The following is a 16,868-nucleotide window of genomic DNA, read 5'->3' as shown; positions in this document are numbered from 1 at the left end:
TGTAGTACCCCCCCCCTCCCCTCCCCTGCTGCCCTTCACCCAGTTGTTGGTTCTTTTTTTTTTTCACTATACAACCCCAGTGTAGTCGGTATGCATGTATGTATATATATATACACATGTATATAGACGTTAATGTATGCATGCATGTGTGTGTGTGTGTGTGTGTGTTGTCGACTTACTCGCGGCAGAATGGATGCGTTTAAAAGCAGACAAACAAAAACGAAGGCGTACCCTGGAGCTCACTTCACCCGCCAACTTGCACCCCGGCCCATCCACCCATCCACCCACCCACTCCTCCTCCTCCACAGATCATCAGCTACCCCCCCCCCACCCCCTAACCATTGTACTCTTTCCTTCGTTTGTGTGTGTGTTTTGTTTTTTTATTTATATCACTTCCCCTTTTCATGTGTCCTTTTTTTTTTCTGAGCGCTTTACATTTGAGTCCCACCACCCCTTACGCGTTTTCTGTATGTATCGGGTCATACCTCAGCCAAATCAACAACATTGGCGCAACAGCCGGACACACACGCACACACACATGCAGTGCCAGCAGTCTCGTTGCACCAGCGGTCATGCATACTTTTCCTCCCCCACCCCACACCACTAACATCACTACTGCCCCCACCCCAACCCCTGTCGGTGCGTCTCTGTATTGACAGTTGCCCAGTGATGAATCCAAGGGACCACACGTTGCTTTATGGTGCTCAGTACCGCGGATCTTCGCACGGAACGTCTCTCTCCTTTCCTACTGGTGCCCCTCTTGCCTCACTCTCCTTCACTCGCTCTCCCCCCCCTCCGCTCACTCCAAGCCTTTGGAGATCCACCTTGTTTCTCCCTCTCCTAGGTATGCGCCCTCGGCTGTGCATTCTTCTTCCACTATTGGTCGCTCTTCCCATCTGCAGTGTACATGCACGCTCGCGCACGAATACATACACAGTGCTAGAGCGTGCTCAATATCTTTGCACAAGCACATAACCACACTGCCAAGATCTGCTGTCTGCCCCCCCCCCTCCTCCTCCTCTTCCTCCTCCTCCCTCTCTCCCCTCGTAAACTCCCCACTTTTTTTTTCTGGGTTCTTTTTTTTTGTTTGTTTGCAGAGCAGGTGTACAGCAGATTTTCATCAACACCATGAGCCTCGCCCGTCTTACGCGTGAACGCAAGCAGCTTCTCGAAGCGCAGCAGAGTGGAGAAGTAGTATTGTCTACGAGCAGCAACACAACCGCCGCCTCGGTTAGCTCTTACAGTGCCGCGCAGGGGCGTATACGAGCCGACATGCTTCAACTGGACGGAGTCATGAGCGATGTGAAGATGGACTCGATGGACTGGTACGTGGTGCATGTTTGCTGCACACCGGTGCGCGGCATTTGGCAGGGCGGCACCTTCACCTTTCGTCTTGTCTTCTCTGATGACTTCCCTTACAGCGGTCCGAAGGTGCGCTACACCGGGCCGCACCGCATCTTCCACCCCAACATTGAAGGCGACGCCGGCAAGGGGGACTGGGGTGTGTGTCTGGGGCTGCAGACTGAATGGCAGCCGACATGCACCATCAAGGACATGGTGGTCGCAATTGAGATGCTGTTTGTGCTCCCGAACTCCGATGACCCGCTCCCCGGTGTGGCGAAGACAGCAGCGCAGATCCTGAAAAACGATCCAAGTCGCTTTGAGCTAATCGCGAGACGGTGGATGGGCGGCAACTACGTCATCTGAGGAGGTCACCATCTCTTCATCTTTTCACTACCTCAAAAGCGGCGGATGCATAGCGGGCCTTTACAGGATCGTGTAGAAGCCCGAGGGGGAAGGGGGAAGGGGGGAGAGCAGAGTGGGGAGGGTCTTCTCACGAAGGGAGATGATGCGCCATGACAGATATACTCCTCGCCTGTTTGTTTACCGCATGGAAGCTGTGTGACCTTTGCGAAGTTCCCCCACAGGCATACAAAACAGGCAGGTATGCGGATGGGGTGGAAGGGAGCAGCAAATATGCCATCACTATTGTTTGTGTGCCGTCTTGGTCCTTTCGCGTCGCGCCCTTTTTTTTTCTCCGCGTAGTGTTGAACCGCTACCTCTCGTACCATCTGGCCTGAGTGCGCCGGCTCCGTCTGCTCCTCCCCCCGCAGGCCAAGTCGCATGCCTCTCACTTTCTATAGGTGGTCTATAGCCCCACTCCACATTATTTACTGTGTAATCACGTGCATCACAAATCCTATTGGAGGGGTCTCTCTTCTCGATCCCTGTTTACCCACTATTCGCGTACGCCATGATGGTTATACGGCTGCTGCTGCTGCACATTGTGTGTGTGTGTGTGTATATATACACATATTACATAGGTACGTGTGTGCATGCCAGCTTTGGGGTGCGCGAGTACGTGTTAATCAGCCTCGGTTGGGATTATTTTGGGGGGTTGATCGGGTTGGTGAAAAAGGGGGCAGGGAGGGAGAGGAGGAGGAGAGAAGGGGGAGGGGGAGGGGGAGGGGGGTGGAAGAGAGGAGAAAGCCGTTACAAAGGCGTCATGAAAATGTATGTCGAGTGTACTTGTCCTCCTTCATGGGTGTGAGCTGCCCAAACTACCGGCAAAACTCCAACCAACAACAGAAATAGGCGTGGAGTCTCGCTGCCGACATGAATGACTTCCAATGCGCAGGCACCCCTCTCTGACAACCCACCGACCCCCACCTCGCACCCCCCTGCCCCCTCCTAGGCTCTGTAGACAACTACTGGGACATGAAAGAAGAGGGATAGGTGTGAAGGGAACGGACACACAAACCGAAACAAACCGTAAGACGGCTACCCCCCCCCCCTTGCGGTTCCCGATGCCCGCGTCCCATTACGGTATCTTGCGTAGGCAAGCAGGCATACATCAACACCCCGCCTCCCCTGTCACTGTACAGTACCCCCCTCCCCTTTTTTCTCTGGTCATCTCAGGCTCACAAACTCTTTCCTCGCCTTTCGTCATGATGTCGCACTACCGCGGTCCATCTTGGAGGGGAGGCGGGGGGAGGGGGAGGGGGAGGGACTCAACGGCGTGTACCGTCTGCTCGTTTGTGTGTGTGTGTGTGTGTCATCTCTTTTGGTGGGTTGTCAATCCTCTATTCACCTCTACCATTCCACTCTCTCCTACCTTCGTCCCTCAACCCCTTACCGCACCCCTGTCACGCAAACTTTTTTTTCCAACATCTACTCAGATCTGGTCATTTGCGCGTGGAGGGCTCCACAATGCCGCCAGCAAAAGGCTCGGTCAAGGAAGATCCGGTCGCTTTTCAGCAGCCGGCCACCTCCAGTCGCTCCCAGGAGCGCGAGCATGGGATCCCCTACACGAGCGCCGGCGGCGGTGAGGTGTACAATGACGGTACGCTGATTGGCCTTGCACGCTCTGTCCTCGAGTACCTCGTCGACGAGCACCATCGACCGAGCTACTCGTCCACCATGATCCGAGGCCCCGATCTTCACACACGTCCGCCGGTCTGGTTGGAAGACAAGAACACGGCCATCGACGGCTCACCACTGACCGCGGAGGAACGCACCGCGCCGGGGTACTGGTCTACAAAGTACAAACGAGAGCTCGACGTGGCAGAGGCGATCCAAGAGGTGAAGCGGCAGAGACGATACGAGCAGGATAACAACATCATCGGCTTTTTGAACCGCACACGCCGATATTTTGGTCTCTTTCCCCAACTCAGCGAAAAGGAGGCGAGGAGCCACGTCGAGGCCCGTCACCGCTTAGAGGACGAGGCCCGACAGCTGCGTGGCCCCGCAGCACCGGGGGTGTCAGGTGACGAGTTGGCGCGCGCAGAAGAGGACTGTGGTGCGTCATCGTCGCCGCATCCCATCGGCGCACTTCCCCGAAACAGAACTGCGCCACTACTGGAGGACATGCCACAGCAGCGCTGGAGCGAGCACAGTGGTAGTGGCAGACGGCGGACGGGTGGGGCTCTGACGGCGCCGTGGCTGGCGTTAATGGAGTCCATCGAGACAGGTCGGCCTCTGACAAGAGTAGCGAACGAGTACCGACGGCGTGTGGACTACTACGGCCTCGACCCGTTCCTGGACTCGTCGCCGTCTGTTGTGTGGTTCAGCACGAAGTGCGGCATCGCCATCGGACTTCTCCACGGCACGGCAAAGGCGGTGCAGGCGATGAACGTGGATGTACAATTTCTCAAGGCGTCAGGGGTGGGCGTTCTGTCGATCCTAAACATGTCTGTCTTTGCCAGTGTTGTCAAGTGGGGTGGTAACACGACCCTCTTCGCCTGTGCCTTCTGCGTTGGCGACCGACTGATGCAGCGAATCAAATCGTTCACGTTGCCGCCACATGATGCGCGGTGCCGCTCCATCTCGAACTACGTAATGGGCCTCTCATTTTCTGGGGCCATTGTAGGTGTACTGCCGTGGTGGGTATTGAACGACACAAGGTTGGCAATGCGCATGGCAGCATCAGGTCTCGCCGTCGGTGGAGTGCTGGGGCTGATGGTAGGCTGGAGCGTCTCCCAGCTCGTGGCCCTGAACACGGCGCGGCTGGACGCAACCAACAGGCAGCTGCGTCGTTACGAGGCCCTCTTGGCTCGGCAGCGAGAATGGGCGGAGCAGGTGCGAAGCAAATGGACAAGTTCTGCGTACGTCTGGTGGTAAAAGGCAGGGATAGGGAGAAGTCACGGCGGTGTCTGCATGTGGCGCACTTCACGAGGTGTGGTGAAGTGTCTTTTTTTTTTCACGCGGTTTCCCTCCCCCTCCCCCTCCCCCTCCCTCTTATCGGTGAGCGAAAACAGGCATTGTGGCATCGCATTGACCACCTGCGAGTCTCTCGGGGGAGGGGGGGGGGAGGAGACGACGTGCAAATCCCGCATAGTTTTACCATGTTTTTTTTTCGCTTTATTAGAAAAGGGGGGGGGAGAGGAAGAAAAAACAAACATATATGCATATACGAGTCTTCGTGCCTTGTGAGTGCGTACGTCGTCATCTCCCTATCGTGATCCCCTCCTACCCCCCCCCCCCACACACACACACAGCCCCTCCCTCTCGCAATTATCGCATGATTTCCTACCTACGTGAGATCGACACACTTCGAAAACTCAGAGGAGGCCCTATGAGTGCCCCCACACCGGCATACATGCGTGGCTCAGAGCTCTCACAAGCACATACCACCATGTGACCGAATGTAATGGATGTTGGGGCCGTTCTAAATGTATACGCGTATGCAGTCTCTGTCGCCGCAGTTGCAGTCGTTGGTGGTGGTGCCACCAGTGTGTTCAGGATGCGACGCGGTGGGTTTCTCTCTCCCTCATCGCTCTCCTCCTTGCCTGTTGGGTAGAGAGGAAGTGCCGGTGGATGGGGCACAGCAACCTCTGCCCCTGCCATCTGCTCACTCCCGCCCCCGACATCCTCTTCACCACTTACACCGTCCGCATGCCTATCTGCCTGCCCATCACTACAGCTGTGATTGGTGCACGCAAGTGCACTCTCACATCCTCAACAAAGCGCTGCGCAAGAGGGGGGAAAGCAATGAGCGGGAATGCGATCAAAGCTGCTTGGCATGGCGCAGCGGAGCTCAAGCGGCACTGCAACCACGTCATCAACACCTTGGGGTCGCAGACACCACCCGAAGCGTTTCTCTACCGGGGGAACGCCTACTATGCACTGGGGCAGCCGTACTTTGCGTTGGCCGACTACAACACCGCCGCGTCGGTGTTGACCCTCTCCGGCGAGCACCAGCGTCGCTGCAGGAACGCACTCAAACTGTTTCCCGCAACCCAAACTGGAGTCTACCCCTCCACCGACTCCCACCTGCACATCTTCGTCAAGCCGATGCTATCCAAGTCTTGCGCTGTAGAGAGCATCAACAAGCATATTGGTCGCGGGGTACGTGCGATAGAGAACATGCCACGCAATAGCGTCGTCGTGCAACCAACGAACCCATGGCTCCTGTACCCCATAGAGGAAGGACTGTGTTCGTACTGCGGCATCAGCCTGCCAGAGCGCAGCTTTGCGTGCACAAATAGCGAATGCCATGAGGAGTACTGTAGTCGCGACTGTCGACAGGAGGCCATGTCACACTATCACGCGGGGGTGTGTCGCAACACGGATTATCGGAATATCGAGCTAGATCTCTTTTCGCAGATGACAGAGGCGCGGAAGGCTGGCACAGTGACGGAGCGCAACGCTGCTGCAGCGCAGCTCCTCATGCTACGCGTCCTGTCGACCGGCATGCAGAAGCACGTGGTGCCTTCCGCCATGGGACAGGTTCGCATCTTGTCAGGCCGTCTCACTTTTAGCCCAGAGGTGCTGTCTAGGGCGATGCTGCACCTGTACGAACGCCTCGCGCGGGCGCTGCACATCGCCACTATCGTTCCATACGAAGAGATGATAGGCATCCTGGCGCGCGTTACAGCGAACTGCTTTCACCGCGAAGGCACTGTGGAACTCAACCTGCCGCGATCGATGCTAAACCACTCCTGTGCGGCAAACGTTGCTGAAGATGCGCGAACCGGCGCAATGATCACCACACGTGACGTCGTACGTGGAGAGGAACTCGTCATCAATTACTACCCGCAGCTGAAAGACATGCATTACGCAGAGCGCACCTCAGAGCTGGAGCGGCGCGGCTTCTGCTGTATGTGCGCCAAATGCCAGCGGCATGAGTAGATGCGCTTCACAAGAGCGTTAAAAAGGGGGAGTGATGGGGATAGATACAAACGGTTGAACCTGCCATGTGCCATGGGGCCGGAGGATAGGTGAACCAGAAGCGAGTCGAGAGCGGCGGACCAGCAAATGCTTGGCCAAACGGTGACCTTGGCACCCTGTCGGTCGTCTTGCTCCCCCCCTCCTCCCCCTCCTCCTCCTCCTCTTCCTTTCCACACACACACACAAGGTTTTGGCATCATCGAAGTACACGGGTATAGGTGGAGAAAGGAAGAAAGGGGGGGGAACTGCAGCGAGGATGGTGAAGAGCAGTGCAGACTCGTACCTGAGTTCGCCTGTACCTCAGTGTTGCCCCCTCTACTTCTGCACGCATACAGTTGCTGATTGGACTCTTTTTTTTTTCCTTTGGAAGGAAGGAAGGGAAGGAAGGAGAGGTGTGTGTCAGGGGGAGGGGAGGGGGGGGACGTCCTCGGCGAGGCCGTTGTGTGATCTTCTTAACAGTCTTCCCCCTCCCTTCCCTCCATTTGTGAAAGTCGGGCGGGTGTACAAGGGTCTATGGAATGTGCTTCTCTTTATGTACGGGTTAGGTCTGTGGACGTACAAGACACGATTTCTGATGTAGGTGGTAGAGAGCGGGGATCACCCATATAGGCATCTGCGTTTCGACCTACGAGAAAAGGAGAGGTGTCGAGGATGGAAAGAGGAGTTGGGAGGCTGGCTCGACCAGAACGCAACCAGCAGTGTTTTGGGCGTTTGTGCGAGGCTTCTTTTCGATCCATGAAAAAAATAGTGGGACATGAAAACCGAGGCTGTGCACAGGATCTCGACACGCCTTGAACGAGTGCAACTCCTTTACTTTATCGAACAACAACTCTCATCCACTTCCTCTGCTTTACAACGCCGCCTCCTTCCCCCTCCCCCTTTTTTTTTGAACGGTATGTGGCATGCAATGTCTGCTGCACTCGAAACACGTGCCCTAACGTACACCTTCACATACATTTTGGAGAACGACGTGGTGCATGCACACATACAAGACACAGAACAGGCACCTTGACTGTAGGAAATCCGCACAAATATACGAAGTACACTCGAGCGTCTCTTCTTAGAGCGCCCCCCCACACACACACACACACACACACACACACTACCCCCCCCCGATTCCCCAAGACTGACTCAACACCGATAGGTCACTACCACCACGACCCCATTGAACGCCTTTCATTGCTCCTCTTCTCCCCCTTCTTCTCACGGGTGTTTCGCTTCAGGCAAACATGCTGCGTACTGTTCTGCTCCTCGACGGCAGTGATGCTATGAACAACAACTCAGACTACCTGCCCAACTATCTGCTCGCCATGCGTCCACCACTGCTGCGGTTTGTGGAGCGGTATCTCGACTCCACGCCACTCGCGTCTCTTGGCGTAGTGGTGATGCGTGACGGTGTAAGTCACCGCCTGCTGCCGTGCACCACGAACCACAACGAGATCGTTGACGCGCTGGAGCGCGACTACTTCCTACACGGTGGGTCTGGCAACACGTCAATGGAAAACGGATTGCGGATGGCCATGTCGGAGCTGGTGAACATGCGTGAGGTAGCAGCCCTGACGGAAGCGGCGGCCAAGACGTCGTCGTCGTCCATTGCCGCTCGTGACCCCCGCGCTGCGTGGAAAGGGTCAGCGACGCAACTGAACATCATAGTTTTTATAGCCTCCGTCACGCTCATTGACCCCACAGACGTCTTCGCCGTTGTGAACATAATGGCCGCGCTGTCTATTCGTATCAGCATTGTCTCACTTGTCGGTGCTGTGCACGTCTACGAGGTGTGCGCCGCTCAAACAGGAGGAACACTGTATTGCCCCCTCAACTACGATCATTTGCTGCACATCATAGATGAGTCGTCGACATCGCATCGCGCGATAGCGATGACACGGAAGAAGGGGAAACTGCGAGGTGGACGCCAGCAGCGAACTAAGCGATCTCGCGAAGATGGCGACGGTGATGACGACGGTTCTGATGCACCACGTCTGATACCTATCGGGTGCCCCGTGTACCTCAAAGCGCCAGCATCCGACAGCACAGGACCATCATCCACCGCCTCCTCATGTTCTCTTTACTTGGCTTGCCCCCAGTGCCATCTGATCCAGCTAACCGTCCCCACAACCTGCTCTATGTGCCGCCTCCTGCTGTGTAGCGCGCCGATGTTATACAGCACCTTTGTGTCACACAACTCTCTGGCGCCACCGGCAAAGCTGCTGCGCGTGATAGGGGGGGACACATCGGTGTCAGCATTGACAGCTACCACCACTGGCGCAACGTCAACGTCCGTCCTACACGAAGATGGTGTCGTCCAGTCGACGATGCAGAAGCCACTCCGCTGTAGCCTCTGCATGACGAGCATCTTAGCCGAGGAGAAAGCAAAACGGACACTCAAGGAAGGACTCGATAACCCAGCTGTCGCATTACCGAGAGCTGCCGCAGCGGTGTCGAGAGCGCAGGTGTGGCAGTGCAGTGCGTGCGCCTCGTACCGTTGCAACGCCTGCAACGACTTTGTCCTTCATACGGTCGGCCTCTGTCCGGACTGCGTGGCGCTGCAGTGGTGAGCCCTGCCAGGCAGACAGACAGACAGAAACCAGTGCGATACAAAAATCAGCTTCACTGGGCGAATAACGAACCTTCGACTCTCTGGGGATGTTTGTGGGCGCGAGTGGTAATGGAGAGGGCGGGGGGGGAGCGGAAGCACCTCCACGAAACAAACGACAAAAAAAAGTATAACGAGAGGCGGGGTCGTCGCACCTGCCCCCCCCCCCTCCCCTCCCCATCGTTATTGGGGGACCTCTCCTGTTGCTCCAGACGTAAAATGGGCACATCCCTCGAATAAGCAGCTCTGATGCGGATGTTTCTGGAAAATTCCCCCCCCCCCCGTCCGACACACACACATATATATATATATATATACATATATATGTATTACTGATCCTCTGGCGTGCACCCCCCTCCCCCACTCTATTTTTCTTGATACACCTCTCGTACGAGCATTGACTTCCGTTCATGGGCAGCGCATTTGCCTCATGGATGAACACACACGCAGAGACGCACGTGTACGCACCCACCCTCTTTCTCGTTTTGAAGCAGCCTATGTTGCGACCCACACCCATTCCACGGCTCGTCACGAGCGGCATCGTCGCTATGACACCGTCGTGCTGGCAAACGAAGCCTGTTGGCTGGTACTTGGTGCCGAGCACTCACCTACCGGAGACAGAAGAGCTTCACGTCCGTAAATGCTTTGACTTTCTTAATCATGGCGCCCAGTACCTCTTTCTCGGGCAGGTGATGGCCCTCGCTGAGGAACTAGCGTGCATCCCACGGATGGAGTGGTTCTACACGGAACTCAACTTTTTGCTTCCACCAACCAAGGAGGCAGAGGTGCTGGCGAACTACATGAACGACCAGGAGCGTCTACGATGTGGATTGCGCAACCACTCGGAGGGCGGCACCAGCTCCTCGGACATTGCATGGAGCAAGGAGCTGAAGGAACGCGTCCAGCGCAGAGCGGAGGACGACTTCTGCTGGCTTCTCACGAATGATCAACGCAAGACGGAAAAATTCTTGCAGGAGACATTTATTCAGTGGCATCATCGCGCCGACTACCTCGTGACGCGCAAGAGCCGTGAGAAGCGTGAGTTCCGCGAAGACTTGACACTGCAGAAAGTCATCCAGCAAGGACAGGAGCGCAAGCGGCGCATGCAACGGCGCCACTCTCGTGACGAGGCTCGGAAAGAAGCCATCGCATCCGGTAAGGAGTCTGAGTGGGACAACTTCACGCACGACGTGCTTCCGCGTGAGCTTCGCGAGGCGCTCGACCGCGAGAGCGATGGCATGGAAGATGTGCGGCTTTCCCGCGCCGGCACGGCGACTGGTGGGTGGAGTCGCAGCATGCGCTCTCATCCCAACTTTCGCTAAACTCATATTATGTGCTTGAGTTGCTCCTCCTGCTGCTGCTGCTGCTGCTGGAAAAATGATCACCCGTACGCGGTTACGATAGCGGTGCTTTTTTTTTTTCGGGAGGGGGGGGAACTCTGGGTAGGTGTCTCACGCAAGCGCGCCGGCAGCATTTTGTGTGTGGTGTCTGGCACAGCGTAAGAAGAAGCTGAGGATTGTCACGACCCCTGGACCTCTCCCTCCCTCGTGTGTATTGAGCTGATTCGCATGGGACACAAGTGTCCATTGACACCTAACGAAATTCGGAGAGCACCCTGTGTCTTATATGCATGCTTGTGCCTGTGTGTTCGTATCATTGAAGCGATACTAGGGCATCGTTCTACCCTCGCAACACAAACTCCCTACCCCCTACCCCCCTACCCTACCCTTTCCACTCGGCTCCCTCTCTCGTAGTCGTATACCCCCCCCCACCCCCCTCCACCCCACCCCACCCCTCTTTCACATCGGCGCGTGCAGCTTCCACAAAACACTGTGTGAATCTACCATGCTCACCCTCTCGCGCTGTTGTCTGCGATGTGCGCCACGACGACCGCCGGTGTTTGGCACAGTGGTCGGAGGTGGTAGTCGGTCAGGGCGCACAGCTGCACCGACATCTCGTCCACACAACCAACGGACCGTTGCAAACACGGAGACGGTGGCAGAGGCGGAGGTCGTCTTCGCCTCCACCTCGACATTGGAGGACGGGGTGCATAGGAAACAAGTGGATTTTGCCGACAGAGCTGAAACGTTGCCGCGGCAACCGCACCCTCGCCATGCAACTGCCTCTCCTCCATTGTCGCCCCGTACACTTGCCAAGCCGGTGATTCTCCAGGACGTCCAGGACACGTATGCCGTCACCCCAACGCAAGAGGTCCACGGCCTGCAGCTCTGGACGGCCACCAAGGTGCTGCGCTCCAACAAACATGTGCGCAAGGCTAATGCGGCCTGCGTGGTGGGAGGCGCCAGCGCGATTCGGCGTATCTGGCGCGCGTACAAAATCCGGCCGAACGTGGTGTATGTACCGAACACCACGCCCACCGTGCCGGTATGGTGCCTCGAGGAGGAGCTGCCGACAGTGATTGTGCGATGCCAGCCTGTGGCGGTGAAACGACAGCTGTTGAGTGCCGAGTACAGCGACGGCTACGCTGCGGAGTTCCCGCTGCCGGTGAACTGCGTCACCGATGCAACAGCACTGATGGCCCCGCCACCGGAGCTGGACAGAAAGGACACCGTGGGGCGAAACCCGAGCGTCACGTCGTTTTCACCCTTGGAAAAGCCCCCAGCTGCTCGATCCTCGCAAGACCCTTTCGACCACTACACTGTGAGCGCCATGCTCGTCTTGGTGGGGCTGCGCATCCCGAGCAACGTTGGCGCTCTGCTCCGCGCCGCGGCAGATATGAACTACAATGCCGTTGTCCTTGTCAACTGCGCTGACCCCACACAAGAGAAGGTACTGCGAGCGAGTGACGGCACCGCGCTTAGTCCAACCCTGCGCATCTACGAGACAGAGACCACAGAGCAGGCGTGTGTGTCACTGCTCTCCAATATCGCGGCAAGGCATCACCTCATGCCGCTTCTGGCGGTACCGTCGCAGGAAGTGGAGCCCGCCTTCGAGGTGGCGAAGCGCTTTCACGTATACAACGCCACAAACAAAAAAATGGCTGCGCCGCGGGTTAGTGGTGAGGGGGCAGAACAGAGTGACAGTGACAGTGACAGCCTTCGCGCTCCGCCGCCGCCGCAGCTCGGTGCAATGGTCATCCTCGGCTCGGAAGCGCAGGGGCTGCGTGATCTGAGCGGCAGGTGGGATGTGCCTTACCAGCTGGTGACGCTGCCGCTACCTAACCCAATGGTGGACTCCTTCAACGTAAGTGTGGCGGGGTCGGTTCTGATGCACCTCTTCCGACCTGGCGCGGAGTCGCACTTCACGCGCCTCGTAGCGCTGTCAGGAGAAGCGGTTGGCGACCTGTTGCCTACGCCGGTGACAGGTGAAGCCGAAGAAAGCGATGTGCACACAGAGATACGCAAGCAAACGCTGGAGGAAGGTGACCTCTAGTTGATACATGTGTCTTGGAGAAACGATCAGGTCATGCACACAATTACATAACGACACACACACACTTACACACTCCAAGACACATTCGAAACTGATGCCATCGAGTACGCTCCTCACATCTTGTTTTCTACGACACCTCTGCCACTCGCCACCCCTTTCCAGCTGCGGCCTGTGCATGATTTGCGTGACACACAAGGAGGGAGGAGAACAATCAGTGACGTTTGGTTTCGCGACAAACCTGCGCTCTCACTCCATGCACGCACGCAACGCATACACAAACGCGCACGATTCAGCGAATCGCCCTTCCTTGCCCTCGCTCTGCGAGCCCCACCCAGGCACTGGCACCTTCATAATCCCCCACTTTTTGTACACATCCTCCATGAAGTGCTGCGATGGAGGAAGTCAGGGGTGACTGGCAAGTAAAAAAAAAAACGGGGTAGCATTGCCTACCCACGCCGCTGGTATAATAATTGCGTGACTCTTCACTTTTCTGCGCACCGCCCCCCCCCCCCCCGCTCTTTTTTTTTTCACTCTCAATGTTTTTGTTTCAAGGTTTGTCGGTCTCACAACACCGCCATTAACACACCCACCCATTTGGCGGTCGTCCCCACATACTGGAGTCCAGCGGCGTACACACAGTGTGAGAAAACAAACAATACACACCCACGACGTATTGAGGCGCAGTGGTGTCAAAAACGCGTGTAGACACCCGCCGAACACGCTACCCCCCCCCCCCCCACCCCCCACCCTCCTTCTCCTCGGAGTCAGCATGAGTGAAGCCCAGAACACGGCCACGATGCGGCCATCGTTGCCGTCGCTACGCAAATCCATTATGATCCCCTCCACTCCACGCCCGCGCACCCGCGATGACACAAGCAACGGTAACCGCGTCAGCTTTTTTGGCGGCGCTGCGACGGGGTTGGCACCAATTTCTGGGCTACCCGGTACCCTGCGCAGCACCCAACCCAGTAACAGCGTCCTTTCCCTTTTCAACTCTGAGCTCTCTGTGGGGTCTTCGCGCGCGCCTCCCAACTCGCGCGATGACGCGCTCCTCGCCTCGCTTTTGGGCACTGACCTAGCCGTCACGAAGGCCGCCGCAACCGACTACTACAACCAATACAAGGAGGTGGCAGCCGAGAACGCGAAGCTACGCGCTTCTCTACGGCAACATGAGGTAGACTCAGTGCAAGTTGTGCAGTTTCTTGAAAGCAAACTGAAGGAAGTGCAGATAGAAGCGCAGGCGTACAAGATGGGTATCACACGGCTGCTCGACGATCACCACAGCGCGGAGAAGGAGCTGCAGTCGCAGTACGCCGAGATGGTGCGCGAGCGCGATGTAGAGCTGACGCACTACGCGTCTGTAACCTCAAAGTTGCAGGACGACCTTCGTCAAGCCTCCCGCTACGTTCAACAGCGACAGGAACACACCGTGGAGCTGCAACAGTTGCAGAAACAGCTGGACGACCTAGTCGTCCAGCACGAGGCGGAGATGGCATCATTGCACTTCCAGACGGTGGACCGCAAGCTGAAGCTGATCGCACTGGAAAAGACGATGCGGGCGGAGTTCGAGGCACTGGTGGAAGCACGGGCGGCCACAGCGCTGGAGGAGCGCTTCCAGAGAGTGCTGGATCGGACGCGACAGTTGGAGGAGGAAAAAGTGTCGATGGCGCACAACATCCACAACCTCATGCACCTCACGGCCGATATCGACGCTGACCGAGTGCAGGTTCGGCGCCAGGCGGAAGTGCAGCAACAAGCGAACAAGGAGTTGGCACACCACGCAATGGCACGCAAGAAGCAAAGGGAGCAAGCGGATGTGAAGATCTACGAACTGGAGGAACAGGTGCGAGAGCTCACGGCACAGCAGCAAGTGATGCGAGCACAGCTGAAGGAAACCTATCAAAGTCGCATCGATGCACTGGAGGCGGAGTTGAAGGCGACGCGCGCGTCGCTGCAGATCCACCGCGCTGACCTACAGAATATGCGCCAGCTCACCGCCCGCGTGGTAGGTGAGCGTAGCGAACTGGAAAACTTTTTCCACACTGCCTTGGCGGATTGCCAGCGCTATCGACAGGAAATGGCAGCGAGCTGCCATGCGTCGATCGCCCCCCCTGCACCGGGCGCTCTGTCGTCGGAGATCGTGCAGTTAAGCTGCCCACCGAATGCAAGCGACGAGTCGGGTCTCTTGACACAGGAGCCTGGTGCGACGGTCGCAGCTGTCGTGAGTCCGGCGGCGTCGACACTGGGGACCACACTAAAGAACAGCGGGGCCTTTTTCGAGGAACTCCCCTGGAAGGACAAAGAGAAGGTCATCAAGTCGTTGCTCTTCTTCATCAACGCCAACTACTACAAGTCCTTGTCCGGGGCACCGACAGCGACAGGCGGCGGCACCAACCTGGACGGTCACCTGGCCTCATAGCAGAGAGGCAAGCAGCAATGCTCTTTGGTTGCTTAAGATGTACATTCTTGGACTCAAAGCGAAACGCAATTTAGTCCCATCGAGAAGAAAAGGAGAATAAAAACAAAAATAAAAACACAACATTGGCCAAGGACACAGCCCCGGATCTCTTTCTCAGCGGCCACCACGGTGAACGCGGGGCTTCATCGGACCTGTGTTTTTTGCTTCCCTGTTGCCCCCTCATGTGTATGCCCCAGCCGCGGCGCAGCCAGACCTAGTTGAAAAAAAAAGCACCCCACCCCTTTCCTTTACCCCGTCGCCCCCCCAAAAAAAACCCTCCCCCGCGCGCCAGGCGGGCCCCCGCGGGCCGTCGTTTTCGCCTCCGGCGCCGCCGCCACCCCCGCTCCAAGACCGCGGGCAGGGTCGCCAAAGCCGAAAAAAGTGCTCCCAACAGGGGTCGAACCTGTGACCTTGGGCTTATTAGACCCACGCTCTAACCGACTGAGCTATGAGAGCTACGGGAGGGATCAATTGCGTGTTTACTTTCATTCGACGGAGACGGGCGCTGCCGTGGCGGGGGCCCGCTCTCCCGGGTAGGCCGGGCGCCACGCCCCATTCTCCCCGCAGCGCGGGGTTCGTGTCTTTGCCCCATCTCCACCCAAGAGGAAGGGAACCACCCTAAGCCAGCCACTTCACCTGGGTGTGCAAACCCGGAGGCAAAGGAGATTCTTTCTGAGATGATGCCCCTCTTGGGGGGGGGGGGGGATAAAGCTTAATTGTCGCCGTGACCGCCGCAAACTTCGGAGGAGGATGGGGGGGGGGGGACTCCCCCCTCTCTGCGCAGAAGTCCCGCCACATCGCCAACGTGGAAAGAAGCACCACCGTATTCCCTTTGCTTTGCAGAGCAGTAGTGCATACGGCCTCACGAGACTTGCGTCTTCTATAAGCCCATATCATGGAGAAGTACAAAAGAAAAACCGCATTTCATACAACATCCACCCCCAATCTTTACACAGCAGGGGGATTCGAGGCACAGACGCCACAAAAAAAGTGCTCCCAACAGGGGTCGAACCTGTGACCTTGGGCTTATTAGACCCACGCTCTAACCGACTGAGCTATGAGAGCTACGTGTCTGCTCTGAGAGAACGGAGTCACCATAATGAACGATAATCCGTCACGGATGACCAAGGTACCGAGCTTGGTGGCGCTGGGGTTCCCGAGTTGGTCAAAGGGGTGAGACTTAAGTTCTCATGCGTGAGCTTCGTGGGTTCGAACCCCACCTCCAGCAACCTTTTCACCCACTTGGGGGTGGGGGTGTGGAAAGGCCGGCATGGCCGGCGCCCACCCCAAAACGCAAGCCAGCATCGCCCCCCGCCACCACCACCCCCTAATCCAGGAGGCGATGGCAACCGACAAGGTGGCGCGTTCAATCCCCGCGGGCACACGCATTCCCCCACCCACCCGTCGGGGTGGGGGGGTTGTGCAACCGCAAAAAAAATTCACTCCTACCTGGACTCGAACCAGGGTTATCGGATTCAGAGTCCGAGGTGATAACCGCTACACTATAGGAGCGCGTCAGGTAATGCTTGACTGGGGGTGACTCATTCGCATCGGAAAGCGCAGATGTTTAACTCAAAGGGTCGTCTGTCGTGCGGGCTACGCTGACTGTCGGAGCCTCTTCGGAGGACATCCACCAACTGGAAATTCAACAGAGAAGATTAGCACTCTCCCTGCGCAAGGCTGATGTCAATCTTCGAGAGATATAGCTTTTCCGTTACGTGCCATATGAAAACGAAACGTTGATGCACAATATTT

General features: G+C 57.0%; 7 protein-coding genes across 7 annotated transcripts; all 7 read left to right on the top strand.

Annotated features, from left to right (window-relative positions):
• Positions 1–1,128: 1,128 nt before the first annotated feature.
• On the top strand, positions 1,129–1,707 carry JKF63_05654 (uncharacterized protein; the record flags this gene model as incomplete). The annotated part of the gene is made up of 1 exon (XM_067901610.1): positions 1,129–1,707. The coding sequence occupies one exon, from the start codon at positions 1,129–1,131 to the stop codon at positions 1,705–1,707; it is 579 nt and encodes a 192-aa protein (XP_067756876.1).
• A 1,503-nt stretch (positions 1,708–3,210) lies between these two features.
• Positions 3,211–4,620, top strand: JKF63_05653 (uncharacterized protein; the record flags this gene model as incomplete). Its single annotated transcript, XM_067901609.1, has 1 exon — positions 3,211–4,620. One exon carries the CDS (start codon positions 3,211–3,213, stop codon positions 4,618–4,620), a length of 1,410 nt encoding a protein of 469 aa, XP_067756875.1.
• Positions 4,621–5,490: 870 nt separating this feature from the next.
• Positions 5,491–6,630, top strand: JKF63_05652 (uncharacterized protein; the record flags this gene model as incomplete). The annotated part of the gene is made up of 1 exon (XM_067901608.1): positions 5,491–6,630. One exon carries the CDS (start codon positions 5,491–5,493, stop codon positions 6,628–6,630), a length of 1,140 nt encoding a protein of 379 aa, XP_067756874.1.
• Positions 6,631–7,898: 1,268 nt separating this feature from the next.
• On the top strand, positions 7,899–9,224 carry JKF63_05651 (uncharacterized protein; the record flags this gene model as incomplete). The annotated part of the gene is made up of 1 exon (XM_067901607.1): positions 7,899–9,224. The coding sequence occupies one exon, from the start codon at positions 7,899–7,901 to the stop codon at positions 9,222–9,224; it is 1,326 nt and encodes a 441-aa protein (XP_067756873.1).
• Positions 9,225–9,759: 535 nt separating this feature from the next.
• On the top strand, positions 9,760–10,584 carry JKF63_05650 (uncharacterized protein; the record flags this gene model as incomplete). The annotated part of the gene is made up of 1 exon (XM_067901606.1): positions 9,760–10,584. The coding sequence occupies one exon, from the start codon at positions 9,760–9,762 to the stop codon at positions 10,582–10,584; it is 825 nt and encodes a 274-aa protein (XP_067756872.1).
• A 523-nt stretch (positions 10,585–11,107) lies between these two features.
• JKF63_05649 (uncharacterized protein) lies at positions 11,108–12,655 on the top strand (the record flags this gene model as incomplete). The annotated part of the gene is made up of 1 exon (XM_067901605.1): positions 11,108–12,655. The coding sequence occupies one exon, from the start codon at positions 11,108–11,110 to the stop codon at positions 12,653–12,655; it is 1,548 nt and encodes a 515-aa protein (XP_067756871.1).
• Positions 12,656–13,451: 796 nt separating this feature from the next.
• Positions 13,452–15,074, top strand: JKF63_05648 (uncharacterized protein; the record flags this gene model as incomplete). The annotated part of the gene is made up of 1 exon (XM_067901604.1): positions 13,452–15,074. One exon carries the CDS (start codon positions 13,452–13,454, stop codon positions 15,072–15,074), a length of 1,623 nt encoding a protein of 540 aa, XP_067756870.1.
• Between the last annotated feature and the right edge of the window lie 1,794 nt (positions 15,075–16,868).

Source organism: Porcisia hertigi, chromosome 24 (genome assembly GCF_017918235.1).
Source record: "Porcisia hertigi strain C119 chromosome 24, whole genome shotgun sequence".
Taxonomy (NCBI): Eukaryota; Euglenozoa; class Kinetoplastea; order Trypanosomatida; family Trypanosomatidae; genus Porcisia; species Porcisia hertigi.
This window is presented reverse-complemented; position numbering and strand designations above follow the sequence as displayed.